At 36.9% G+C, this 27,745-nt stretch overlaps 1 protein-coding gene across 1 annotated transcript in view; it reads left to right on the top strand.

Moving 5' to 3' along the window:
- MGAT5 (mannosyl (alpha-1,6-)-glycoprotein beta-1,6-N-acetyl-glucosaminyltransferase) overlaps positions 1-27,745 on the top strand; it is an 86,211-nt gene that overhangs the window by 36,698 nt on the left and 21,768 nt on the right. Inside the window, exons 8-11 of the mRNA XM_009279908.2 lie at positions 764-898; positions 7,181-7,314; positions 11,185-11,318; positions 22,623-22,772. Of these exons, the coding sequence (XP_009278183.1) occupies positions 764-898; positions 7,181-7,314; positions 11,185-11,318; positions 22,623-22,772 (553 nt within the window). The remainder of the gene's footprint in view (positions 1-763; positions 899-7,180; positions 7,315-11,184; positions 11,319-22,622; positions 22,773-27,745) is intronic.

Here is a 27,745-nt window from a genome sequence, read left to right as displayed (position 1 = left end):
CAATAAGATTATTTTCATGAGCTAAGTATACGTGCTATGAAAAGGATATTGTGTTTTCATTGTATCTTCAGGCTCCTGAGACTTCATAAATGAATGTTGTAAAATTCAAACTAAACAGCTTATTCTTTAACATTCCAGGTGTTTTAACCAGCTGCAACAGGAAATGCTATGGACTAGCCTAATTCTGTGTGCTCTTCTTCAGCTTCTGCTATTCTTCACTTAGTGTCCGATTTTAAAATAAAGGTTTAAATCCTTTAAACACGTTACTTTTGATGCAGTTAATTGCTTATGTTAGGTCAAATTGCTACCCACATATCTTTGTCTTGCTTTGCATACTAGTTCAGCATTAGGCATAAAACGTCTGTTTTAAGCTTGAGCACATACACTTTTTCTGTAGCTTTCATTTTTTTTATAACAAACATGACAGCATCATTTTATAGAGAGCTCTTATACTATAAATCTGTCAATAGAAGTCAGAAATTATTTCAAATAATTTCAAAGCTCACTATTTTTAAACATTCCAACCATATTACTCTCTTGTTTAAACTAGATGAGTTTTTTAGTGAAAATTAGCGCTTTATTGATGTATAAACAGTTCTTTAATAAATGCTGAGCATCTTTAGCATTTGAATGTTCTTACATGGTTCCTGATTTGGAAAAGGCTTTTTTGGAAAGGGGAATTACTGGTATAAATAGTATTACAGCATCTATTCAAGGTATTTGGAAAGTACTACTTTTCCATATTCCTTCTTTCTTTGTTTAGGATTATGAAGAAGGTTGTAGGTAACAGATCTGGCTGCCCTACCCAGGGGGATAAAGTTGTAGAACTCATTTACATTGATATTGTGGGACTCACTCAGTTTAAGAAAACCCTTGGTCCATCATGGGTACATTACCAGTAAGTATAACACTTATTTGACCTCTTAACTGCTTTGTTAAAGAGCTTTTGTTGAATAACACATGTCAGAATACCAAGGTGAGTACATCCACATGAATTTGAATTTATTTAAAAGTGAAAATGTGGTTCTCTGTTGTCTTCCACTCTTAGGAATAAAGGGGCTATTACCTGTTTGTTGCATACCATCTTTATCCCCCCCCAGCAAGTTTGGGGTTCTTGGATTCAGGCATTTTTAATCTTAATGAATTATATTATCTTGTTGAGTCATCATCTTTGCCTTTCTTTCCCTCCTTTCTTTACAACCCCCCCCCCCCCCTTTTTCTTCTGTAAATTAGTAGATGAGCTGAGAGATTATTGTATTTTGTTGTTTAGTTGGAATACCAAAGGCATGTTTTGTTTGCCAGTGTTTGTAGCTGTACTGGATTGATGATTGTGGAGATTTATCTATTCTAATTGTATTGCCCAACAACAGCAATGCAATTTTTTCTGTTCCATCCCTTAAGATGCTGGGCAGAAAGTTGTCTTCAGGGGTAGGTCTAAAGAATAAACCTGCTTGTAACTGCAGTTGTTGCTTCTGTAATCTATAAACATCTTTCCATTAGAAATGGAAGATGGCGGTCACAAGAAATTACTTTGTACAGCCTTCTTAGTGTCTGCAGTTTTAGAACCACGTTTCTTTTTGTCAATAACTTTAAATCAGCAAGCATCCCATGTGTTGTACGAATACATATCAGCATGAAATAAAACCGAATCTAATTTACTGACTTTGATTTTTCTATACCTAATTGAATTAGCTGCGTTTCATGATCCGTAAAGTCCAGTAAACCCTACTTTAAGGAAGGTATTGAAAGGTGTTCATTGCAGGCAGAAAAATTGTTTTCTCTCTACCTCAGGATTTTCTAGAGCACTGGATCTTTTCAGCATAATTTTAAATGAGAGTACTGTGATCAGCGTTGCAGATTAGATTACTCTTAATCTCTTTTTTGAAGCAGAGGAGTAAACAGATATCCTGGTTTTTAGGAGCCTGCTAATAAAGATAATCCCATTTTCTACTGAGCTACAGTTGGTTGTCTGTCTGCCAGATGTAATTGTCACTAGGTGATCACATACAGTATTGTGGTCAGGATATAAAACCATACTTATAAATTCAAAATGTTTCTTCCCTTTTGCTTTCAATTTCCTACTTGGTATATTCTGTAACGAAGATATGGAAATACACCGTGACATTGAGATTGTTAGATTAGCTCTTCAATTTTTCTTGCTTATTTCATGAATCATTAAATCTTAAGTTGTCAATCTGTTTTTCATTGATTCCTAATTTGTGGTAATGACTGACTTTTTCTAGTTTAGAAGAGTAGAATTAAATTTAACTCTAAATAAATACCTTAGGGTAGTATAGGAGGTTTTGTTAGGTTTTTGAAGAAGAAAAGAATTACTCAATGCCTCTCTTCTACAACATTGGATTTCATGGGATGGAAGGGGACCTCATCTAGTCCATACCCTTGCAGAAAAGTAGATAGGATGTATTTGTCCTTCTTGAGAGATTTTTGCCTGATCTTTTACTGAAGACTCCAAAAGATGCCCCAGCCATTCTTTTGTATTGTTAAGCTTTTCTTTAAAATGTTTTTCTTGGCCTGATTTCTAGCAAACTGCCCGTTACTGCATATTCTAATATGGTTCTGGGGAACAAATTACTTCTTTCCTCTCTCTGCCAGCTTCTAGAATATCTTATATTCTGCTTTTCCTCCAATTTGCTTTTTTCCAGAATGAATTTAGGGTTTTTGATCATTACTTATAATTCAGGTTTTGTAGACCTTTCATCAAACTTGTTGCATTTGTTGGGAATCTCTCTAATTACTTGATACTGTTCCTCAAGTTCAGTGTACAAAACGGGGTCCAGAGTCTAGCAGAGACTACCAGAATTGATTAGAGCAGAAGAATAAATTCATAGCTTCATGCAAGGTATCTCCTATTTGAGGATCCTCTTGCAATCATTTTTTTTTTCTCTCAGCATCATGAGTTACCTCAAATTTTGTCACCAAAATACTTTAAAGTTAAAACTAGTAAGTCTAGCGTAGGAGCATAATTTCATGTCTTTGTTTAATTCATTCCAGTAAAATAAACATTATCACAAACAAAGCTGCCTTATAGCCCTTGTTCTTTATAAACTTTGCTTTCTCACTCAATTGTATTTAATGTCAGTAGGAATAATTCTTTGTCTTGAAAGAAGTGTTTTCCTTTATGCCATATAGTTTTTCAGCAGACGTGCTGGTCAGCTCAGTATGGTTTATGCAGACCAGACTCAAATACAAATAAAAACTTGTTTATTCACTTCAGATTGGAATAGAGTGGTAGAATACACCTATGCCCTCAGAACAGTCTCTTGATAAAAGTGCCATTTATAATCTTTGAGTGAACTTGAGGCCTGAGGAAATTTTTGGTAATTGCAAATCAGGTTTCTAGACCTGCTAGCTCAAAAGAATGACCCTGCTGATCTGAGAGGTGAGTATTTCTGAACAACTGAAATACTGTTTTGTACGGCTGAGATCTGTAGCACCAATGTATCTTGGTAGTACATGCTTTATCTGTGGTATAATTGGTGCTGTAAATAGCAGGAATATAGCAAAACAGATCTCATTATTGGGTGCATCTTATTTTCAAGCAGAAGAATGCCTGGACATACTGTATTTTTCAGTTCTGAAGTCTGGATATTTGAATGCAGTTTATGTGCAATGAAGCAACATAAAAATTAGTAGCTTAATATAGTTTGAGGAGTGCAGCTCATTGCCTTTCTTAGCACCCGCATCCTCCATACAGCACATAAGAATCTGGTACTTTTTCATTTTTCTACAGTCTCTCTAGCAATGACTCATTCCCATATGCCAAAAATCCAACTGGCTTTATTCTTGAAATAAATTAACATGACAGCTATCCTGAAAAATGAGCAACATTCCTGCTTCTTACATGTTCTCTAGAATACATCTGCTTTGGGAGAGTTATTTTCTGACTAAGTTTTTACATTTTAAATGCAAGTACTGAGTGGCCTGAAAGTTAATGTGTGTGTCTGCAAGGATTTCTATAGGCAGATATGAGCTGCTCATGATATGAGCTGGCTGGACATAAGCCCAAACAGTCTGGAGTCTGTGTATCTGTGCTGGCACGTTGCTGTGCCTGAGCTCAATGTGCCTACAAAGCTTCCAAACCAGAATTGATTGGGTTTTGACCAGCTTCCTCCCAAGAAGATGTCTGCAGCCACTGGCATATATGTACCCTTTATTTAACAGTTTATGCTGGCATAGGCACTAGTTGCTGACAGTGGTGGGTGCTGCTGGACAGCATTGCTCGTGTAGACAAAGATGAAGTATATGTAAGTAGAGTAAAATTATAACTTCAGGTGGGAGAAAGATAAGAATAAATGTGTATAAATACTTCCACTAGGACAGCCCAGTTAAGGTTGTGCTTATGCCCAATATTTAAGGAAAACCAGTCACTTTAAAAATTGTCATAATTCTGGATTACTTTTGTCTAAATTTTTTTTATAAGCCCCAAACTTGTAACTTCTAATATCTTAGAAGAAGACTTTTATATGGATGTTTCTATAAGCAGTTTGCTACCCACCAATCCTCTTTTTAATTAGTAACTTGATAGACTAATCAGTCTGACACCAGTTCCAAGGCATGCTGTAATTCTCTGCAACTTCCTGCTAAAGCTAGGTGACACTTCAGGAAGGAGGGGGCAACTGAGTGAAAAACTAAAGTTAAAATCACACTAAATTAACATTTTTATTTAAAATATATCCCTGCTTTAAAAAAAATACTGCTTTGCCATTTTCAAAATGAATTATTTCACTTTAGAAATGCTAAAACATTATATGTAAAATCAAAATTTTGCTTAAAAATAGTTCAATTGAAAGAGATTTAAACCACTAAGTGAAAGAAATGGAGAATATAGTACTTGGTCAGACAATTGAGGCGCTCCTACTTATGTTAAAATATCAGTTCAGCGTAGCTGGCATTATTTACATTTATTTCTAAATTTTAAATCTTTACTTTACCAGTTCTTTTCTGCTGCATTTCAGGGGTTAGGTTCACCCCTTGAACTTTTGATCTCCCATACCATTTCTGCAGACACTTGTACTTTCCACTGTGATCTTTTTCTCTTGTTGTTCTGACTTTCTTTATGCCCGAATCATATAAATATTTTTTTTTTCCCTGCTTCCTGGTTTAGCTTAGTTTCCGTTGCATCACATGTCCTGTCCTGCTTCAGAGACCCTGTGTGTATTGGACATAGTTACAAATATCCCTAAGAACAGTACATACCTTACATCTGAATACAGGAAAAAGAGAGGAAACAAAGCACTTTGAGATGATTGCATGTGATGTAGTGCTCCTTACATACATAATTTGACAAACTCCAGTAATGTTGCAGTTTTTCAGTAGCTTTCACCCATTTTTCATTCCCCTGTACTCAAGTACCCAGCCAAAAGCTGCATATTTGATAAGAATTTTGTTTTAAGGCCTGCCAAGAAATAAGAGGGCTTTTATTACTGAATGATTTATCAGTGCAGAAGTTGTTTTGGTCCTGCTGGAGTATTTTGTATAATGCAGAGATAATTGCCACTATTGTAAAATATTTTCATTGGGAACAGTTGACATAAAACATTGCACAGAAACTGATCTGTCAGCTTTGTTGTTTGGCGAATCATAATGTGTTGTATATTTTGACTTTCTTTTTGCTTGAAAGATCTTTGTGAAGATTAAAAAAAAAGTAAATTTGCTCTATTTGACTTTCAAATACAAAGGTGGCATTTCATATGCGAGTTTAAAAGTTGCTGGTGTTTTTTCTATTTCCCAATTTAATGGATACTTTAGAGAAAGGAGCAACATATAAGAAATATGTAAATGTATTTTTGGGACTAAATTCTTTCATCTTTTAAAGCTGAAAAATGGTTGGAGCTAAGTTCTTTCACCTTTTGGGGGCTAAATTCTTTCACATTTTAAAGCCAAAATCCTGGTGTTTTACTGAACAGAATGTATATGGGCTTGAAGCATGGGAAATGTTGAAGACTGGGAAATATAGCCATTTTTAATAGTAACTTTTGCAGCTACCTTCCTTCTCTGCCACCCGTGAGGTGGTGTCTCTTCCTTAGCATGTAGAAGCCCAGTGATACAATGTGCAGATAAGAGTTCATGTCTTTATAACATAGTGGCACATGAGGTAGGAACACATCCTATGCAAGTCTTTTCTGAAAATTTTGTTTGTGGAGGGCTGAAGAATGGCAGGGTCAGCAGCTTTGGAGCCATATAATCCAGTTCATTTGCAGTGCAGCCAATGGTCAGTATGACGGCCATAAAGTTCCTGTCCAAGCCGTATCAAAGGTTTGGCACGCTGTATTTTGGAAACATAACTTCTAGAATCTGTATGCTAGAATGTGTGCTCTTCTTCATACTGAGACTTTTTCTGCTTTTCATGTACTATGGGCCCTTTTTTGAAAGGAGCCACTTGTAAATGAAGTAATTTTTTTTTTCCAAGGAATTAATGGGAGTTTAAATAAAGGACTGAGTGTGATTCTCTCATCCCAGACCCTTTGTAATCCAATGCCAAGGTTTCTCTCAGTTGTAGACTGGTTGTTGCAGACATTTGACTTTTGTATTGTTTCTTCAAAAATCTGTGACAAAATGTTTCACAAACAAATAAATGGTCTGTCTGACCACAAGTGTTCAGCAAATTAAACTGTCTTCAGTGCTTCTCCAGTAGGCGTAATTGACCCAAAAGTCAGAACCTGGAGACTAAATACAATTGTCTAAAGACAAAGTACTATTCTGCTCTGATCTTCTTGGCATGTGGCCCTTGGCTGTTGCATTGATTTTGTAGTAATGGGTGAGAACATTAGAAAATAGGTGAAGAATCCTCTCTTCTTCTGCCTAAATTCTACTTCAGAGCCCCAGGAATGTAGGTAACCACAGTAGTATTCCCATAAGCTCTACTTGGATGTTAAAGCATAACTTCATTCTGTAAGAATAAAGAAACCCAAAATAAGCTCCAGGGTTGCTATTTGAATGTCTGATACATCTTTGAATTTGCTGATCGTAATGTCTTTGTGAATATAATATGAACAGAAATGTTTGAAATTAAAATGTACCTTCAGTTTATAAATCATCCACAGTTGCAAACAAAAACAAAACACATCATCTTAATTATCATAACTATGTATATATACACACATGCTTATATATACACATATGCATGTGTGCCTACAGTAAAATTTTTTTTTTCTTTTAGGTGTATGCTAAGAGTTCTGGATTCCTTTGGAACTGAACCAGAGTTTAACCATGCCCATTATGCCCAGTCTAAAGGCCACAAGACACCATGGGGAAAGTGGAACCTTAATCCACAGCAGTTTTATACAATGTTCCGTAAGTATTCCTGTGTTTTTAAATAATTTGGAGCTTTAAAAAGGAATGCTGTCATTGAGAAGAATTTTTGTGTTATGAAAGACAAGTTCATGGTTTAATAAAATGCAGCTGCTAAATGGGCAGAATCGTGTCAATAAGTGTCTGTAGACTATGCAAAAGCTCTATCGTGCTTCCATCCAGCGAACAGAAAATAACAATATCAACTTAATATAAATAATGGTAGGGAACTGTATTCTCAGAGTACTTGTGGAAAGTGGTGATTGGCTTTTCCTTCAAGTGTCAGTGAGTTTGTTTTTGTTAGTTTTGCCTTCTCAAATCCTGCTATGGAGTGATAGGTTTTTGAGGAACTTGCTAGATTGCATTTTTATAAACAGCACTCTTGCATTTCATCATGTTAAACTGAAGTTTGTAACTATGTTGTTGCATTTCTGCTTTTTTCCTTCAACAACTGAGCAGCACAGTTCCTTCACTATTTCTTTGCATTCAAGATTAATAAACTAGCACTCAGCAAAAATAATTTTTTGTCTCTATTTTTTTTTGTGGTTTTATCAAAATTTTCACCTAGCTTGTTTTCATGTTGTGAGCATTCATCCTGAGGTGAACTGATTCACATTTTTTTGCCAGCAGTGTACAAAGCTATTGAAAAACAAGTAGTAGATTTCAGCATTGTTGTAGGTCTTTGAAGCATTGTTAAATATCTTTAAAAAAAAAAAAACAAAAAACAAACTAAAAAAGAAACAGAACAGGAAAAAAAATACAAATTCTGTATAAATTGGGTCAGATTAAATGATTGCAGTGACCTACTCCAGCCATAGTCTTTGACTTTATGGCACTAGGTTCTAGAATCAAAGGATCTTTCTCTTTTGCATGTTGTAGTAGTGGTTCAAGTTTGTTATCTCTGAAAGTTGCAGAAAGATTCACCGCTGCCAGCTAGCTTGAGGGTAAGTGAGGCTTAGGAAAGAGGAAGGTGCGTGCATGCTGTTGTATGCAGCAACTTCTCAGCCCAAGTCTGTAAAGAAACACTTGCTAGTGACCAGGCTGACCTCCAAAGTTTGGTGGTGGTCCCTGTCTGAGACTAAGGCCAGGGCATGCACTGTTCTCTCTCACCAGACTTCACAGTCAAGTCTTTCAAACTTTTCTGCTTTTCATAGCAGAACTATACATGCTGCTGTCTGGTTGACATGCTTTTGATTTCAGTTGCCCTGTAAAATTCTTGAGAGGCGTATTTTGTCTGTCAACATTTGCCGTGCAAGTTTTTCCAGAGAAATATAAGTGAAGGTTGTTCAAAAGATAAAAGACTGCATTCACAGTTGTTTTGAAGCAAGTAACAAAACACGTGGTGGGGAAATGTGACTTGGAAGTGGTTGCAGAGTTTGTGTCTGGACATTAGTAAGCAGAGCTTGCTCCATATCCACGCAATTTGCTAATATTTATTGGTTTATGTCCTAAATGGAAAGGGAGCCGAAAGCTCAATCATGCTGTATTTAAGTAGCCCAGCTGTTGGGAAATTTGTGTGTGAGGTCCTGTTCAAGATAGCACCAAGGGTGATGATGTGCTTGAGGAAAACAGTTGCGTGAATACTTGTGGTACAGCTGTGTGAGTGCACTCCTCAATGCCACTCCATGAAATGCAGAACAAAGTAAATCTGCTCTATAGAGGAGATCTCTGTTGTGGCAGTATAGACTACTGTTACAGTCTCTTGTTCAGACCAAATCACTTCATAATGAATTTTCAGAAGAGTATGAGTATATTGGAATTTCAATAAATAACCATTTCCAATTTTTACTACTGGAAGTGACTGCTGGTTTTCCTTTGCAGGAAAAGTGGTAAAGAGATTGCAAGCAAACTCATTCTGAAGCATGAGTGATTTCAGTGCTATAGATTATTCAAGGATTTTGCTTCTTTTTGTACTAGGTGCAGAAGAGTCAGTGTTCTGTGATATTTAAAGTTTATTTTTGTTTTTAGTTCTCTGCTCCAGAGATAGCACCATCTTTATGGGGTTGTGATTAAAAGTGCATGTTATGCATCAGTAAAGATTTTATGACAGATTGGAACCCTGGACAGCTTCCCAAGATCCCCAGACTCTATTATGTTTTGAGAACTCTGATTATAAGGGCAGAAAATTATTACTGAGCAACAAGCAAGCCCTATTCAAACCTGTGGCATATTACCAAATGCTTGACTGTTCTCTGAGCTTTCCAGAAGCATGAGGGGGTGTTTTCCCCTTTTTGTTTTTTATTTAAATTCTTTTATGCAAAATAACAGCACTGGTATTTTAACATTGCATGATCTTGCTTAAAAATCCGAGTGCTTCCTGTCAGTGATGTTTGAGGCACTGAATTCCACCAGATCTAAGTGCTAACTTTAACAAAGGTTTATTTTTCTTCTGTGTGTGTACCGCCTTGCCTCTCCTTTGAATGCAATCTCTCATCCAAAAATATGAAAACATGGAAAAATGCCCCTTTTCAGGCATATTTGCAATGTGCCATTTGCTATGCTAAATTCTAAAATGTCCTTGGGTCTAAGTGAGTGCCTAACTGTTGCTGAGGCATTTTTTGTGAAAAAGAGTAATTGTCATTTGAAAGACTAAATGTAATGGCAGAGCAAAGTGTGCACTGTGTATGGTTTCTCTGTTCTACTGCATTATCCAGTTGGCTGATTTTCAGGAATCAAAAAGCAAAACCTCATAATTGCAGTAGAATATTTTTTTTTTTTAAAGAACTTTGACCATAGGTTTAGCACTGCATGTGTCCTAAGTGCCTGGGGCATTGTCTTTGGGTGTTTGGTTTTTTTGTTTTGGGTTTTTTTTAACTTTGCAAAGCATGCGTAGTAAGAAATTGTCAGCTTGTGTGCCAGAATTTAAAAGGGAGGCTTATAGAGGAGATCCTAATGTTTATTGCAGCCTGTTTCTATGTAAACTTGTGAGGCTATGACACTTTTTAGAGAGGCGCAAAAATCCCACGTTGGAGTAATTTTTATATAGTAGGGATGGATTTTTACCTGAAGCCTTGAATGTTGGAGTCCATCCCTGGAATTAAAAACCCTGTCTACAGAAAGAAAAAGAAAAAACAAAACAACAAAAACCCCTTGGTTTTAATGAGCCTATAGGTCTGTGTCTTTATAGGAGGAGAACAGTGGCTAGTATTGCTGGATGTCACTGCTTGAAAAAGACCAACAGAGGCTAAAAATAATATAGAAAACTAAAAGTGAATTGCATATCCTTTGAATGCATTTTTTTTTGTCTGGGAGCTGAATTGACAATAATTTTGCCAGCTTCAGTTGTCACCCTTCAGTATTTTATGATAGATAAATCTGAGTGAATTAGGCAGTGAAATTTGTATTCTGATCTGCATAGTGTGACTTTGTAGGCTAGTAATTAGCATGGATACATAATATGCAGTGAGTTGGATGGTTGGTGTTCTTCCAATATAGGAGGTGAACCCAAGAAATTTACTAAAATTTATTTATGACATTGAGCAGCGTACAGCTTTGTTAACAAGCATAAATCCATTTTTTTTTCGAAATTGTTGGTATTGCATCTCTGAGATTGTCAAGCTGGATTTCTTCTGGTTCTCTTCTCTCTAATAATAAAATAAAGCTCAGCACACAAAAAATCATTATAATTGGTCTCGGTCCAGCTACAGAATTTTTATTGTCAGAAACGAGCCAGAAAATAACTGCTTACTTCAGTAGACATATGCAGCAGGACTTAAAATTCATAAGAACTATTCTCAATAATAAAGCAAGCAAATGTATCTCTCGGTATGAATGTGAAGAAAGTGGTCTGGTGAATAATGTGACACAACATTCACACTTTTGTAACATTAACTGATCCTTTAAAACATTTTGAATATGGTCCGTTTCTTACAGCTCACACTCCGGATAACAGCTTCCTTGGATTTGTGGTAGAGCAGCATCTGAACTCCAGTGACATTAAACACATTAATGACATCAAAAGGCAGAATCAATCTCTCGTTTATGGCAAAGTAGATAATTTCTGGAAGGTGAGTTTTCTATGCTCATATACTTGAGCAAATTTATTTTGATCAATATAATAAAGCATAACTCTAAATTTAAAAGTATCCCTTCTCTCTAAATCTATTAAGTTCTTTTTCTGAAAACAAACATATTTAAATAATTAAATTGAACATTTTGAAGTCTTTCTGATGAGGAAACTTCTGTCTAGATTGATGTAGATCCTTTGCTATTTATGTACAGCTTTCTGAAGAATAAAAAATTTTTATAGTCTTGATATCACAATAATTTTGGAAAATGCAGAAATTGTTAAAAGTAATGGGAAATTGAAGGTGTCAGAGGCTTTGTGAACTTTAATCAGTCATAAGCAAATGTGTTTTTCAATTATTTCTTATGTCTACAACCAAAAATGTGCTGCATTTTGAACTGGAAATTGTGTTTCAATAAAGACCCTAGAAGTGTTCAATCTCGTTTTATCTCCCTGTAATAATATCAGAGTTTTGTTTCTTAAATACTGCAGTTACTGTATTGTCTCCTGTCTGCAGATGAGAGCTGCAGAATAACACTACCGAGGTTTGGTCATATTTTCTCAAGCTAATGTATATTGTGTTGTTAAGCTCACAGTGGTCTCTGCTTTTTGTCCACTGTCCTTTTCTGGAGCTCCTTCCAGGCTGCCACACCTGGGAGTGTCTCTCATGCAGTTTTCAAATAAAAGTGATTACTTACTAATAACTGGATTTCTTCCAAGTTACCTCTAGCTCTGTGTGCCCATATACTCTGTATGCCTTCCCTCCTGCCTAAAAAGACCTTATTTTAAGCCTCTTGTCAACTGAAAAGGGAACTGATCAGTACGTGCTGTGCCATACATAGGACCAAACAATACAACAGTGTGAGAATACCCATGTCTCACATTTTCTTTCCTTTTCTCTTCATTGGCCTGAGAAAATCAGTTTTCTGAACCACAGAAGCAACATTTAGTCTGATAACTCTGATTATACAGAACAAATTCTTGAAAAATGATAGCTACAAGTAAATGGTCCATCTGTGGCACAAAACAAAACAAAAACTCAAGAGAAATGGGAGAATGTTGCCAGTGGTAGCAAAAAGGTAGAGCTGAATGCTTCTTGGCTACTGTGCTGAGAAAAATATGTATATTAGCTGTGCGTGTTCAATTGTGATCTCTCAGGTTTATATTTGGGCTTATTGCACTAAGCCATGTAATCTGTGTCTTAAAAGGAAATTTTGCTTTGCATCGTAGTAAATACTGTGACAGTTATTCTATTTGGCTCATGGTATAGAACGACTTAGTATGCCCCCATCTGCAGTCTCTTCTTCGGTCCGCAGAATGCTGGAGCAGAGCTGGGATCCTTTCATTTGACTCTCTTCTAGCTGAGGCTCTTGCACTTTTACTTCCTGATCTCATTATCGGTCTCTCAGGAACGGGTTGCATGTAATAATCCTGTATACTTCCTGACCTGATTTGTAGTGCATATCAGCAGAACAACCTGTTGAATACTAGTTGGATTTAAGGAACAAGATAGTTGCTTAGTCACCAGGGTTTTTTTTCACTGGCATATGTATCTTTCTCGGTTTATTCAGTCTGCATGAATTCAGAAATATGTATTAATAGCTTATATGCCCAGAGGGGAGATTTGTGATTGCCTAGTCTGAGATTCTGTATGACACACAGGATATTCACAGGCTGATTAAGACAAAAACACTGCTTTTTGGAAAAGAACATCCAGTCTTGATTTTTTAAATAGCACATGATGGAAACCCCACTATTTGCTCTGGTAAAATCCTGGAATAATTGCCCCTCTCCCTTAAGACTTTGCATTGTTTCTGGTACAGATTTCCCAATGGTAATTTCCAGTCTTAATATCAGTTTTAGACTTTGTCTACTGGACTGACGATGTTTCTGTTCTGTTTTCCTGTAGGAATATATAGGTTGAGGTCAAAGTAACCCATAATCATCTCCTGAGAAGCCTGTATATGCTGAACCACTGAGCTTTGTGCTTTCTAATCCTTAAGTGTTCTCACGTGTCTGTTTTCTCTAAACCTTTTCAAGATTATTCACATTCCACTTGAAATGTGAATGTTAGCAAAGGGCACATGGACCGTACCGGCACCAAATCAAAACGAAATACTATATGCATTGTTAGGCATATCCCCTTTTCACCATTAGGAACTCGTGTTTAGATGACTCCTCAGCCAAGACCCTTGTATTATTTTTCAGAATTGCTGCTTTTCAAGTCACTGCTCCATTTCTGTAAGTATTGCCTGTCTTGTTTCTTCCAAGGTGTATGATTTAATACCTGGCCATATTAAAATTCTTACTGTATGCTTGTAACATCAAGCACATTAAAACTGTAACTTGCAGACTGTAACTGCAGTCATGCCCCTATGCACTGGTACGTAAAGTGCAATCACTGCAGATAGGCTTTGAATTGGTGACAGTGTGGGATGTCTTATCTGGAGTGATAAAATCCAATTCTTGTGATCAACAGAAAGCCTGAACTAATCTTGTGTCTGTGTAATTTGCTTATTTCATGTTTCCTTCATTTTCCCTGTTCAATGCTCTTTTCATCTGCCACCATGGCTTGTACTGAACCAGACTAATCTATTTATCCTGCTAATTTTCTTTATATTGAACATGGCCAATTAACGAAAAGTGTAATCTCCACAGAATACACGTGTCACTGCTGGGTCTGATCAGTTGTTAGAGAAGCACGGTGTGAAGGGGAGAGCGTTCCAGTCCCCAGACTGAGGTTTTTGGGGAAATAGTAGTTGCAAATAAATTGTTTAATTTTAAACCAAGCAGGTTGAAATGGAACAGAGGTATGCACAGGACCTTTTTTCCCTGAGGGTGGGACTTGAATAGCTAACTGCCATCACGGTTTTATATAGCCGTGGACATGGGTCCTTTTCTGCATCTGGCTAGGCCTGTAAAAGAAAAAAAAAAAGATGCCAAATTACTTGTCATTTCATCTTTGCTAAAAATCCCCATATTCCCAGCTCTGCTGCATGGCTGGGCAGAGTTGGTGACGCTAGCTCAGACCACCTGCTTAAACTGTGTACACTAACCAGGTTATTGTAGCTAGAGAATTACGGATTGCTTACAGACAACGTTCTGTCTTCCCACATCATTCAACGGGGCTAAACTCTGGTTTGAACGTGACAAGTAACGGGGGAGGAATACAGTGATTGCTTCTGTCAGCTCTGCTGGATACAGAAAAAAATGTCAGCCCATGGCCTGAGACCAGTGGCATTCATCCCATGTTACAGTGGGGAAGTCTAGGTGCATCTTGCTGGAGGTCAGGAAGGATGTAAGCTGCAGAGACTGTAAGAGACTTCTTGTTTACTTCCCTCCGATAACTAAATCAGTCTTAAGTGGGTTGAAGCTTACAAATAGGAGGCTCTAAAGAATTTAGCTACATTTCTAAAGATTATCCTTAGAGGTAAGCTATCAAGGGCAACATTTGCCAAGTTTTGGATGTTTGTTGTAATCAAAGGTTTGGGTTTTTGTCTGGGATTTCTTGGCAGTACTATGGAGAGACCCATCTCTGCCTAAGTGAAAAAGAAGGAATGAATAAAATGAGTGAAACCCATAATGCTCTCCATTTTCAAAATTGGCTTTAATTACAGAACATTTCAATTAAAAGGGAATGTTTGAAGCCTTTCATGTCATCTTAGCTCCTGTTTCAATCTAAGTCTTTCCTTTCTTCTTCTTCCTGCAACTTCCTGTCATACTATTCCAATACTTCTACCCTTAATCCTAGAAAGAAAAAAGAGTCAAGATTCATTTTACGCTATTTGCTATTTCTTTTTTTGTGGGGTGCTGTAAGAGAAGTCAGAATTTTGCTTGTATCAGAAAATATCCATCAATGCATAACATACAATCGTATGATAACTGCTTTAATAGATTGTTTTATAGTGTATTGGAGTTGCTGTAAAAATATTTATATATTGAAAGGCAAAATAATGTGTAAGTTTGTTACTAATGCCACTTGACAAGATGGGCATTCTTCTTAAATGTATACTGTCTGCATAACAAGTTTTGGAGAATCAGAGATGGAAAATGGTTACATTTAGCTTGTTCTCAATGGGAAAGTACATAACCAAGGCTGTTCTTACTTAACAGCCTTTATAGCTCCGTGTGGCATATGTAATTTCCCCATCGTATGCCCTCTTGCATGGAGTGCATGGTGACAGCCGGCTGAACATGAGCCGGCAGTGTGCCCAGGCGGCCAAGAAGGCCAATGGCATCCTGGCCTGTATCAGAAATAGTGTGGCCAGCAGGAGTAGGGAAGTGATCGTGCCCCTGTACTCAGCACTGGTGAGGCCGCACCTCGAATACTATGTTCAGTTTTGGGTCCCTCACTACAAGAAGGACGTTGAGGTGCTGGAGCGTGTCCAGAGAAGGGCAACGAGGCTGGTGAAGGGTCTAGAGCACAAGACTTACGAGGAGTAGCTGAGGGAACTGGGGTTGTTTAGCCTGCAGAAAAGGAGGCGAGGAGGGACCTTATCGCTCTCTGCAACTACCTGACAGGAGGTTGTAGCGAGGTGGGGGTCAGTCTCTTCTCCCAAGTAACAAGCACTAGGACAAGAGGAAATGGCCTCAAGTTGCACCAGGGGAGGTTTAGATTGGACGTGAGGAAAAATGTCTTTACTGAAAGAGTGGTGAAACATTGGAACAGGCTGCCCAGGGAAGCGGTTGAGTCATCATCCCTGGAGGTATTTAAAAGACGTGTAGATGAGGTGCTTAGGGACATTGTGTAGTGGGCATGGTGGTGTTGGGTTGACGGTTGGACTCGATGATCTTAGAGGTCTTTTTCAACCTTAATGATTCTATGAGTGGGAGGATAACAATGGGGAGAAGTCAGAGAGGAAAAATTATACTTCTAGGAATAGTTCTGTTATGTGCAGAGATCAGTGTCTCGCTGCTGGCAGCGTTGCCTTTCCCTTCCTTCTGATTGGTTTTTTGTGCTTCATATTTAGCAACATACTTTGGCTGAACATTTAATTTCATTTTTTAAGCTAAAAGAAACATAAGGAAAAGGAGAAAAGATCCTTCTCACCTTTTCTCTCCCACACGGTCAGTGCATTCACAAACTTGTCTTGTGGTGTTCTTATTTTGTCTTCCTCCAAATTTGCAGCAGCACTTTGGGCTTATCTGTCGATTGAAACTTACCCTAGTTGCTGTCACCAGGCATCAGGAGCACTGTCCTGCTTTATGCCACATAGCAAATTGAAATGAGCCAGACACGTTAGTTCAGCAACATTTCTGAAATTCACCATTTGCTTCTGAAAGAAGTATGGCTCAAAAAACCAAGTAAAACAAGCAAATGAGCAGCTATAGGTGCAGTAAACAAGTATACATGTATGTACACTTTTGAAGGCTTATTCTTCAACATTTATTATGAAAGTTAGTTTCATTTATTATGAAGAAAGAAAAAAATGTTTTCCATGAATATTTACCTTTCAGACAGGTCAGTGATCAGGTTCTCTTTTTGTAGAACTCTGCAGCTGCAAAATGAATTAATGAGGTCTTAAAATACCGATTAACGTAATCATCTGCTAGTATTTGATTATCACAAAACAAACACAACCTTTTCTTCCTGTGGTCTCACTTCCTATTTTCTTCTGTACCCCTGCACTTTTCTGCTTCAGCACTTAGAGTGCACAAGTATGTCTCATTGTTAGTTCTGGAAATTTCCATTCAAAGGACAGGAAATTTCTGGTTAGGCGTTAGTGCGCATTACATGACAGTGAAATTGTCAAATCTTTAAAAAAACCTCAGTGTAAAAAAAAAAAAGAGAGAAAACTTCATGGATGAAGAACTGCAAGAAATGATGAATAAAATAGATAAAGATGAGGCTAGGGAACTGAATAAGCTGGATTTCTGGCAGATCTTGAAGAACCCAAGTCTTTATTGAGATGTGTTATTCTTTCTGCAAAGATTATATATGTGCAAATAACTTTTTTTTTTTATATATATGTATGTGTGCGTGCTGGTGTGTATTTTATGCAGATATATGTGGTAGGTGCCTAGCAAACAGGCCATAGATGGACATTCAGGGAAGAGCAAAAGCATGACAAGGTTACATAATACTTCCCTTGCATATTCTCTCTCCTTCCAGCTTTTTTTTAGCTCAGGGAATTTTCTGAATCTGTTTGTCTATTGATAAACTGCCTGTTGACTAACTTTTGAGATCTCAGTAAGAGCTGTCTTCAAAGGGCTTGTCTGACCATGAACCTTCGCAAACTTTCTTGCATCCACAACATTCTCTGTTATGGAGTCCCTCAAATCTCTGACCTGTTGCAGGAGCAGCCATTAACTTCCGGGTTTTTCTAAACCTGCCTCCTACTAGCTTTGTTTGGCTTCCTTTGTATCAGGACATTATGAATAGTTAGTCACTATCCATGTTCTTTATGCCAATTACGGTTTTGTAAACTCTCTCATATTCTGCCAAATTGTCTTTTCCAAGCTGAAGAATCGTTAATGAATTTGTTACAGATTTCTGTATGTAACAATGGAAACAGTTCTGTAGCTTGGATCCTTCTTACCCCTCTCAGAACCACGTCCAGTGTTCTTGGCTTTTACAACATACACAAAGATCTCTCCCAGTACCTATTTTTCTGCATCACATTTGTCCAAGCTTTATAAAATCATTGTGTTCTGACTTTTTCAATGTAAGAAAGTGAGACTGGGTATATGAGCTGTTTTACGTACATTTTGCCATTTGAACTTTGAACCCATAAACCAGTTTAGGACTCTGAATCAAGCTCTTCTGTAATGGAGTTGGCCTGTAGTTCTGCATATGTGGTGCTTAGTTTCATTCAGTGCTGAATTTCTGGTGTTCTGTGAGGGTACCAGAATGGTCTAAAATTGCAAAATAATGTGATAACCTTGGACTGACAAACTGATGGTAAAGCAGAGTTGTTAATTACCACCATCTACCACATCAAGAAAACTAAAAGCAGAGTTTAGTTCTTAATGCATCGTGTTTCTACCACATATTTTTGTAGCTTTTATACTTACATTTTTCACCCACCAAACTTAAAATTTCAGCCCTTCAGACTGTGTATTCTTCTCAACATTGTCTTAGGGAAAGACTTACCAGACAGCTGTCATTTGATTGCTTTGATGAGAAAGGCTTATCTTTTAAAAGTAGGTGGAAATAATTGATGAACAGTAATAACAGTTCTGCAGTCAGTGATCAACAAAAAGTACTTTCCCCAAATGGCATGTGTATTTTAGCTGCTGAAAAATCATTTCAGAAAAGGTTTGTATGACTGTTATTCACCGTTACTCTTCCATTTTGCTTCTGAGGAGCAATAATTTGCTTTTTTTTCTGATGTGGTTGTCTTCCACGCTCGAAGTCTAGATTTGCAGTATGGATAGCAGACATGGGTGAATAGCGCAGTCTGATCCAAACTCTGCAGAGAATGTTGATTTTTTGCATTACTAGCCAGCAGCACATGATCTTTTCTCTTTGAATTCATTTTGGAGAAAGTAAAAATCTGGAGTTTACGGTCAAATGATTTAAGATAAAAGAATATTTATATATGCAGCCAAGCAAGCAAACTCAGGAAGTGGATTAGCAGTTGAAGAAGGGATGTTGATATTTTGTTTGCAAATCATATTTCTTGATTTATTTACTTGTAGCCTTTCTATTTATAAATACCATATTTATGCTCTCTCATTTTCTAATTTAATGTTTTTAATGTTTAGAATTTAATTATGTGCCCTGATCATTTTTGTGAAGTGGCTTATTGCAATATATACTTTTATGATCCAAAATAACACTTTTCTACAATATGTTCTGAATATGGAAATTCAGAACTACTTAAATGCAAAAGGAGACAAATGTTAGTGGGATTTTTGTAAGGTATAAGGTGCTGACAGTATTTTTATAGTACTCTATAGATGATTATGAAGGCAGTAGCTTTTCACTCAAAGTGCATAAGGGAATAAAGGAGTGATTGTTTTGTGGGTTGTGCTTTCTGAGTTTTTGGTTGGGCTTTTTTGTTTGTTTGTTTCCTTCAGAAAGAAAGACTTTTGGAAAAATTAAGAACAATTGTTTCATGTACAGGGAACAAAGGGAAGATGCTGCTTTCGGTTGCAATTGTTCTTTAGAAATTTCATTTGATTAAAAGAAAGAGGGTAGCCCTTTGGGGGATGAAAGATTTTTCCCAGCTTGTGTGTGTTGTTTTTCATGTTTTTACTCTTGTGGTTTGAAAACTAGTTCATAACATTTTTACATATTGATCCCTCTACTTATGTCTATCTATCTATAAGGTTTCCTTTGTGAGGAAAACATTTCTCTATAGACTCTATAGTGCAGTCTACAGTAGTTACCTTATCTTGTGGAGGTGGAAACCCAGCGACACCATTTAAAAGTCCATTATTTTTCTAAATATTATGGATGGAAGAACTGATGCTGTTTGGGATACTAAACGTTTTATCTGTGGTTTTAGACTCTGAATCAGAAAAGAAGTCAGTCATATGGTTAAGTAATGTTCCCAATTAAGGTTATGGATAGTTAATTTAATGTTTTATTTGCATTTGCAGAGATGCTTAAAACATGCTGATTTTATCACTGCTTTTGCTTTGTCTTCCTAAATTGTATTGATTGGTTATATATTAATTTTAAATAGAACTTGTATGTCTGCTCAGTTAATTTGAATTAGTAAAATTTATTACATGTTTTTGTAACTTTAAGGGTTTAAGTAAAAACCCTTCCTCTGCCCCCCAAAAGTACTACTGTAAATACAGCATGGAAGCCTGTTCTTCTCCTCCTATCTTAGTATAATCCTTCTTTTTTTAATCCTGTATTCCCTGTTTTGTACTCATCAAGTGCTGGTATTTTTGTAGAGGACAGCACATGGATATAGTAGGAAGATTCACTTTGTTATTAATAAGATGATTTGGGGAATACTTTGGGCTAAATTCAAGGTCCATTGTATGTATCAAAGAGTGTTTCCAGCAGAATTTAACCAACGAACTTCACAGATACTTCTCAGAATCCCACTAGATTTTTGTTGGCATCACATATGAACAGGAAACGTGAAAATGTTACGTTTCTTTTGGTCCATTTTACATTCAGCTTTGAAAATGAGCTAATAAAGATAATAAGATGGCAACAAGGCCAGTTCAGATCAAAGATTTATCTAGTCCAGTGTTCTAACTCCAAAAATAGCCAAGACATCATGTGTAAGGAAGAATACAAAATCAGGCATGTTTCACAGCCACCAGAAACAAGTGGCTCATGGACTTGGGCCAAAAGTCGTATGTCTCTGTTCAATAACGATTCATGGATTTTTCTTCCATAATTGCTTTTGAGCCTATATAAAATCTTCAACAGTCCTACAGCCAATAATGCAGTTCCTCAGGAACCATTAGAAAGATTGTAAAGACTAAATATTTTTAATGTCAAATATTTTATTTGAGAGCAGCTAAATCTTCTGTAACAGGTTTGTAAAATTGTCATTGAAATCGTTAAAATAAGTAAGTGCAATTTCAAGTAATCCTGGTTTTGTTCTTTCTAGCTGCTTGGTTCTCATATTTTTCTTGAGTTAAGAGTGCATTCATGTCATCAATTTGTGTGATATGAGCCAATAAAATCTGAGGCAAGTGCATTAGTGTTCTTATTGTAGGCAGATCATGTCAGTAGTACCTGTGCTTCACTGCTTTCTCTTCCCATTCAGAACACTAAAGCCGAACTCATAGGCTCTGTTTGCACTGAAAGCCGGGCAGGCAGGATTAAGGTGTGCCTCTAGTGACAGACCACTGCTGCATTCTGGAATCAAGACCAGGCTACTCCATTTATATTTCTCCTGCACATTTGCAAAGAAAAAGTTCTTCAATGGACTTCCTCTTAACAAAGTATATGAGCTTCTCAACAGTTTCTAGTTATGCTACTTTACTTTACAAATAATGGCAGGAGCATCTCTTTCAGAGTAATTCAGATTTTAAGTAAAAGGAAAAATAAAAAATGGAGCAAGCTTTTAGTTTTTTAAATGATTTGTGTTAATTAACAATAGCAGCAACCACATCAAACAAGAAAGCACATTTGTCTCCGTTTGTTGGCTGTTTTATATAATACTTAGCCCAGGACATTGTCTGACTGGTGCAGTCTTGGCATAGCTACCAGAACAGGGCGATTTAATAATGAGGCAGGCAATCTACTTCATCACAAACAGCAAGCTAAAGCTAGAAGCCAGTTATTATGTGATATTAAATACCCTGTGTATTCAAATGTATACCAACAATTAATTTAGCAAGGAAGTTTTAAGAAGCGATAGTGTTCATTCACCTAGGCCTGATACCTTATTGCTCCTCCAAGATTTGAAAAGACAGGATTTTCACCAGTCTACCTGCCCTTTGAATGAACTTCAGTAAAATTGTTGGCCAGCTTTCACACAGGGCTGTGGAGGAACAATGTACAGAATTTACATGACAAAAACAGTGAGTGAAAGTAGAATTCTTAAAAACTCTCTTGCTGCCAAGAAGTACAGAAACTTGTTGCCTGATTTTAGAGCTATTACTAAGACTATGTGCAAATATTGAGGGAGAGTCTCTCTGATCTGTGCTGCATACTGGCTGTAAATACAGTCTACAGCTAATTGCTTTTGGAATGCTAGTAGTCTTTAAAACTCAAAAAACATATGGCATTGAAAATTAAAGTAATTCTTGTTTGCAAACTAGGATGGTGCACCTTTTTTTTTTTTTTTTTTTTTTTTTAATGCAACACTAAAACAATTACTCTTCTCTGGGCCTTTTCCAAAATGCCTCTAAAATTTTAGGTAAGTGGAATATTTGTAGATATCTCATGGGACTCAGATACTAGGTATTTAGATAAAGATGTGTATTCAGTTGGCAAGAGTGCATCTTACTAAGGTGAGATTCACCCTTTTCTTCACAGAGAAGATAAACAATAACTAATTATTTTGCACCTCTGACAAAAACAGAGCGAAAATTTGATATATCAAAATGAATTTTTTAGTATTTTTAGGCAAAGTATTGTTTAGGCATGCTGAGATGACAGCTATCTGATGGTGACTGTTTTTTGTCCAATTAGAAAGTAATAGGACTTTGGTATTGATTTATTTATACCTACACTATGGATAAAAAAGCTGCAGTTTTCTTCCAATCTAGTAGAAAACAAAACTAATAATGTAATGAAAGATCAAATATTATAGAAATCATGTAAGAATGAGTGAACTTCTCTTTCTGGATTTTGTGGTACAGGAGGTAAAAACCAGCTCTGATTGAACGCTACCGCTTGAAATGTGTAAAAACTGAAAATATTTTATTGTTGCTATTACAGGATAAGAAGGCTTATCTGGACATCATCCACACCTATATGGAAGTCCACGGAACTGTTCATGGGACAAGCACTATTTATATTCCTGGCTACGTGAAAAACCATGGTATACTCAGTGGGCGGGATTTGCAGTTTCTGCTGAGAGAAACCAAAGTAAGTTTGTCAAGAGGGAGTAGTGGCAAAATTAGCTACAGATACACAGTATCTGAAGTGCATGTATTTCACCTCCTACGTATGAGCTCCTAATTTAAATGCATTGGAAAAATAAATGGCCAAATGTAAAGGAGCTTAAGTTGTCTTCTGTGTGCTAAGAATACCTTTTTCATCATGTCCATGTTTTGTGGATTGACAGCTAATATTAGAAAATTGGGACGACAACCTACAGTCACAGACACATTTAACAACCGGCTTCAGAAACATGGATAAACGCATCTTTCATTTTCTTAAATGTGATATTCAGCTCAGGGAGATTATCAGCTGAGAACGTGCTTTGTTTTACATCCCTGATGTGAAAGTTAGGTAATATCTGAAAGCTGTACGGTAGGCATGCTTGCTCTGCCCTACCAATGACTTTAACCTAGAGTTGACCCTACTCTCTGGGGGAGAAAAGAAGAAAGGCAAGCACTTCATTTGCCATTCAGTTCCTTCCTCTGCTTCAGTTGTGCAGAGAGAGTGAGCAAAAGAGTGTGCTTTTTGTGCTGTGCTTTGCCTGTGGCCCCACAGTAAAGGGAACTCAAGATAAGGGACAGTATATACATTCAAATAAACAAACTTTTGTCCCCATAGTTAGAATGCTTTGTGGGGTTTTCTGTGCCATTCCTGTAATCTTTGTGGCACTTTACAACATTAAAACACTTTAGTAGATTACATTTAAATAGGATGTTTAACTTCCAGTTGGTGAAAGCAGTGGTTTGTGTGTTTAAAATTAGCAAAATGTGTGGAACTGCACCCCTTACTCCCCATTGTTGATAGTTTCTTGCTGTGCACTTCTACAGAAGAATCTATTAAAAAAAGAAAAGAAAAAAGCAAGCACCTCCCAGTCTTCCCACACGACTGCAGAGATCTCCTTTTTGAACTATTTGGGAAAATGATGGTAATTTGACATCTCTGTGTGACAGCTGTCGGCAAATTATGACTTTTTAAAGGCAACCACTGTGTGTATGTACTTGATGCATACAGATACACATAATGTTGCAGATTAAAGTCAACATTTACTTTCGTCACAGATAATACTGAGATTACACAGCTTTTGCCTGTGTGGAGTATGAAATTACTGTGTTAATCATAGTACTAACGTGGGAAGAATATTGGCATTGGAATAACCCCAAGCACAAACAGTGACTTCTTTCTGGAAAAAAAAAGTGTTCTATTCACTGGAATAGTAAAATAAGCTAATGGACTTCCTATAGAATTACTGAAGTCCTTATAATTTATGAAGTACAGTTCATAATAATAGTTATGTTTGAGTACGTCTTCCTCTAATTCTTTATCAGCCATCTTTACATGTATTACACTAAAAAGCTTGATTTTCAATATCAAGTAGATAGCTCATCTGGTTGTTATTGGTTATATTTGCTGTGCTCTAAGATGCAATGTAAGGACACATTAAATTTAGGACAAAGTCAAGTTGATACATATATATTATGCAGCTCAGCAAAGTGCAGTTATATGAGTTTTGTGACAGAGGATGTAGCCAGACTAGTTTCACTCAGTTTTTGACTAATAATTGCAATATCAGATGAAGATACTATCTTGTGATTGTAAAGTACTCCTGAGATCAGCAAGTTGCTTATTTTTCATAAATTGTATTTTTGTGAAAAGCGTGGATCTACGCTGTACTGTTTTCAGAGTCCTACAAGCATTTTAGATTTTAATTATTTTCTGTATTATTGTTGTGCATTGTTGGGTTCCTGACATTGGGGAAAATCCTTTGAGAATTTGCTGCATTTCTTAGTAGATAGCACTGAGAAACACATCAACGTGTTTCAGAACCCTGTATCAGGAAGCCAGTGTTTTTATCACATTATCTTTTTGATACAATCTTTCTTAATAAACTTTTTTTAAGTCTGCAAACAGTATTTTTGTATGGCTTTTCTGAACTTTTGTTAGCAGATTTGCAAATGAGAAAAGCTGTTTTCCTTGTAAGGAAATTATTTCTTTCTGATGCAGCCAGGCTAACAAAACTTTGACCTAATGATAAGCAGCTAAGTATCAAGAGAAGCAGATGGACTTTTATTATTGTCAGGCAAATGGGAGTGCAATGTATTTCTGACGTTGCAACAAAATGAAATGAAATGTGGCTTACTACATCATGAATTTCGGTTATTATTCCTGTCTAATACTTACTTGTTCCAATATATCTAGTTTAACAGAAAAAGTAAAACAGCAGCATCCTGAGATTGAAAGTGGAAACTGAGATTTACCATCTAATTTGTTTGGACTTTTTCAGTTGGAGGTGGATTTTTGGATTGTTTTTTGTGTTGAGGTTTTTTTGCTAGTTGATGTTTAGTATCTCATAGGTACACTGGCTGTTTTGCCTTAGTATATGGTTGCCTCTCAGTGTTGATCAACAGACATACTTGCTCTAAGTCTTCTTGTTGCCTGTACATTCACGGTTTCAGATTTTGATATCTTTCAAGAGACAATACTTTAACATAGCTTAGCATAAAACACCACTCACCTGTCTCTGCTGGCCATCTGCTGCATGTGTGGGTCAACTGTGTTTATATCAAATGGATCGTGGATTGAATTGCTAAAATAAGTGCAGGTTTTCCACAAAAATCAAGCTGACTTGAATGGGAACTTTGTGCCCTGAGGAGCCTCCTGTAAGCATGCACATGCATCCAGTTATGTTCAAGGACACTTTTTAATCGTAATCACTTTAATCGCTAGGCAACGTGACCAGAGCCCCATAATGAATTTAGCTATGGGGTTTTGTCACTAGACAACCAGTGTGGTGAAAGTATGTGAATAATCAGAGCTGTAACTCAGGCATAGTAACATCTGTGGGTACAATGCTCACTTGAACCATCTAGGCCTGCTGTTTGCTGGCTCCAAGCAACAAACTTTGCCTTTAAGCTTCCAGAAATTTTCAGATTTTTCTTTTTCTAAACATATGTTTTCAGACCCAAGGGCAAGGATTGTCTTTCATTGCTTGTGATTTCAACATTGTGTTAACAAGTTTTTGTTAGGTCAGCTGACAAATGATCTAGTGTTCAGAAAGTCAGAGCTAAATAATAATTTAACATAGCACACAGTTCAGTGTACTCAGAAGTGTCAGTTTATGTGGCACTGCTTCGTTTTGCCCTTAGACGGCAGAATACTGATAGGTGACAGCTCAGTCATGATTCTTGATCAGAGCTTTGCATTCCCAAAATATATTTGGTCTCTCTGCACTAGCTGGTATAGGACACAGTCATTCTCAAAAGCATGCAGCTGCCATTTCATTGTGGTGTGTATTACAAAGCAATGCATTTCAGAATAAGTGCGTTTTCCAAGCAGGAGGGGGCTGTTTGAGATTCATCATGGCTAGTTCAGCTGTGTAGTGCATGACAAAAACGAGACATGTCAACGGTTCCTAATGAGAAGATGTAAAGCCATTCATCACATCAGAGGAAAATAGGGTAGGCGAGCTGGCAGCCTTCCTGCCAACTTACGTGGCTTCTTGCCAAGTGGGCAGCTGGAGGAGTTGGACCAGACTCTTGGAAGAACCAGTACTGAATTTTTGAGAAATATTCCTCCTTTCAAGGAAGTTTCAGATGCAACTTTTTACTTCGAGTCACTGTGAATTTTTGAGGGAATCCAAATTCTTCTACTAAGTGGAATTTACAATTTCTGAATGGTGATTAATAAAAGTAGGAGCAACACCCTGTTTAGACAGCTTGGGAAAAATCCCATTGCAATGTTGCATAAGCAGAAATAGGAAAACAAACTTTCTTTTTTTCCATATTGCCTTTTATGAAGTAATATATTTTTTACTTCCACACGCTTCCCAAAACCAGCTGAAAAGACATTTAACTAGTGATTCTATTCTAAAATTATTTCAATCACAAAACGATTGACTTTTCCAGAGTATTTTATATATTCATGAGAAAAATGTGTCAAGATAGTTAACAACAGCCTTTGCTACACTTCTCTTTCTGTAGTTCAGAAGAGAATATATAAGTTCAGTAAGGAGACATACAAAAGTGGTGATAAACCTACCAACCCAACAGAATAAATTAGATAAAGTGCAGTAATGTTAGAAAGGGGAGAGGAGACAATAAACACTTGTGTTCGTGGAACTATAGCATTTAGTCTCTGGAATATGAAATTTTTTTCTTAAATATTCAGCTAGTCAGAATTACAGTCAGCGAAGTAAAACATTCACTCCTTATTCTATACTTTTGGCTATACTTTAGAAAGACTGTTTGTTCAAGTACTCATTTTAATAATAGTCCAGTCTGGTGCTGTAAACTCCACAAATAAATTGCCTAGTGTCAACTGAAAATCAGTGGTTTCCAAAAAATAAAACAAAACCACACTTTTTTCACAGGAGTGGTTATGAGCACTCCTTATCCGAGAGAAGTTTCCACTTAGCTACTACACCATGAAAGGACTGCTTACATTGTAGTCAGGAAAGAATGGTGACTTGGCTGGTCTGATGCTAGGTGGCCAACTCTAAAGCCTGAAATTCCAAACCAGGGGTTCAATTCACTGCAAAGGTAGAAAAGGTTCCTGAGGAGCCTTTCTTATGAAAACAAAAGTATTCCTGCTTGGGGGTTTCAGCACCTGCTTTACTCAAGTTGGGCAAGTGAGATGGCAGATATGAATCCCCTTTTGTGATTCGTGCAGACCGACAGGCACGGACACACCTGGGTAGCAGACCTTGCAAACAAGGAAGTGGTTTTTAAAAAAACCCACACCACTGTTATCATGATCATTTTACATCTGTATTTACTTGCTGTTATCTCCTTTAGATGTACTTTTATGTAAACTTTGGTAAACTTTTAGATGTAAACTCCTCCTGACTCCATCTTGTCATATGGGGCATTAGCATACAGAGCCTACTGTGGCATGTGCCACACTCAAAGTGGTGTGTGAAAATCATACAATCATTAAGGTTGGAAAAGACCTCTAAGATCATC

The sequence above is a fragment of the Aptenodytes forsteri genome, unplaced genomic scaffold (assembly GCF_000699145.1).
Source record: "Aptenodytes forsteri isolate BGI_AS27 unplaced genomic scaffold, ASM69914v1 Scaffold11, whole genome shotgun sequence".
Lineage (NCBI taxonomy): Eukaryota > Metazoa > Chordata > Aves > Sphenisciformes > Spheniscidae > Aptenodytes > Aptenodytes forsteri.
Note: the sequence above shows the minus strand (reverse complement) of the source record. Positions and strands in the feature narration are given on the sequence as shown.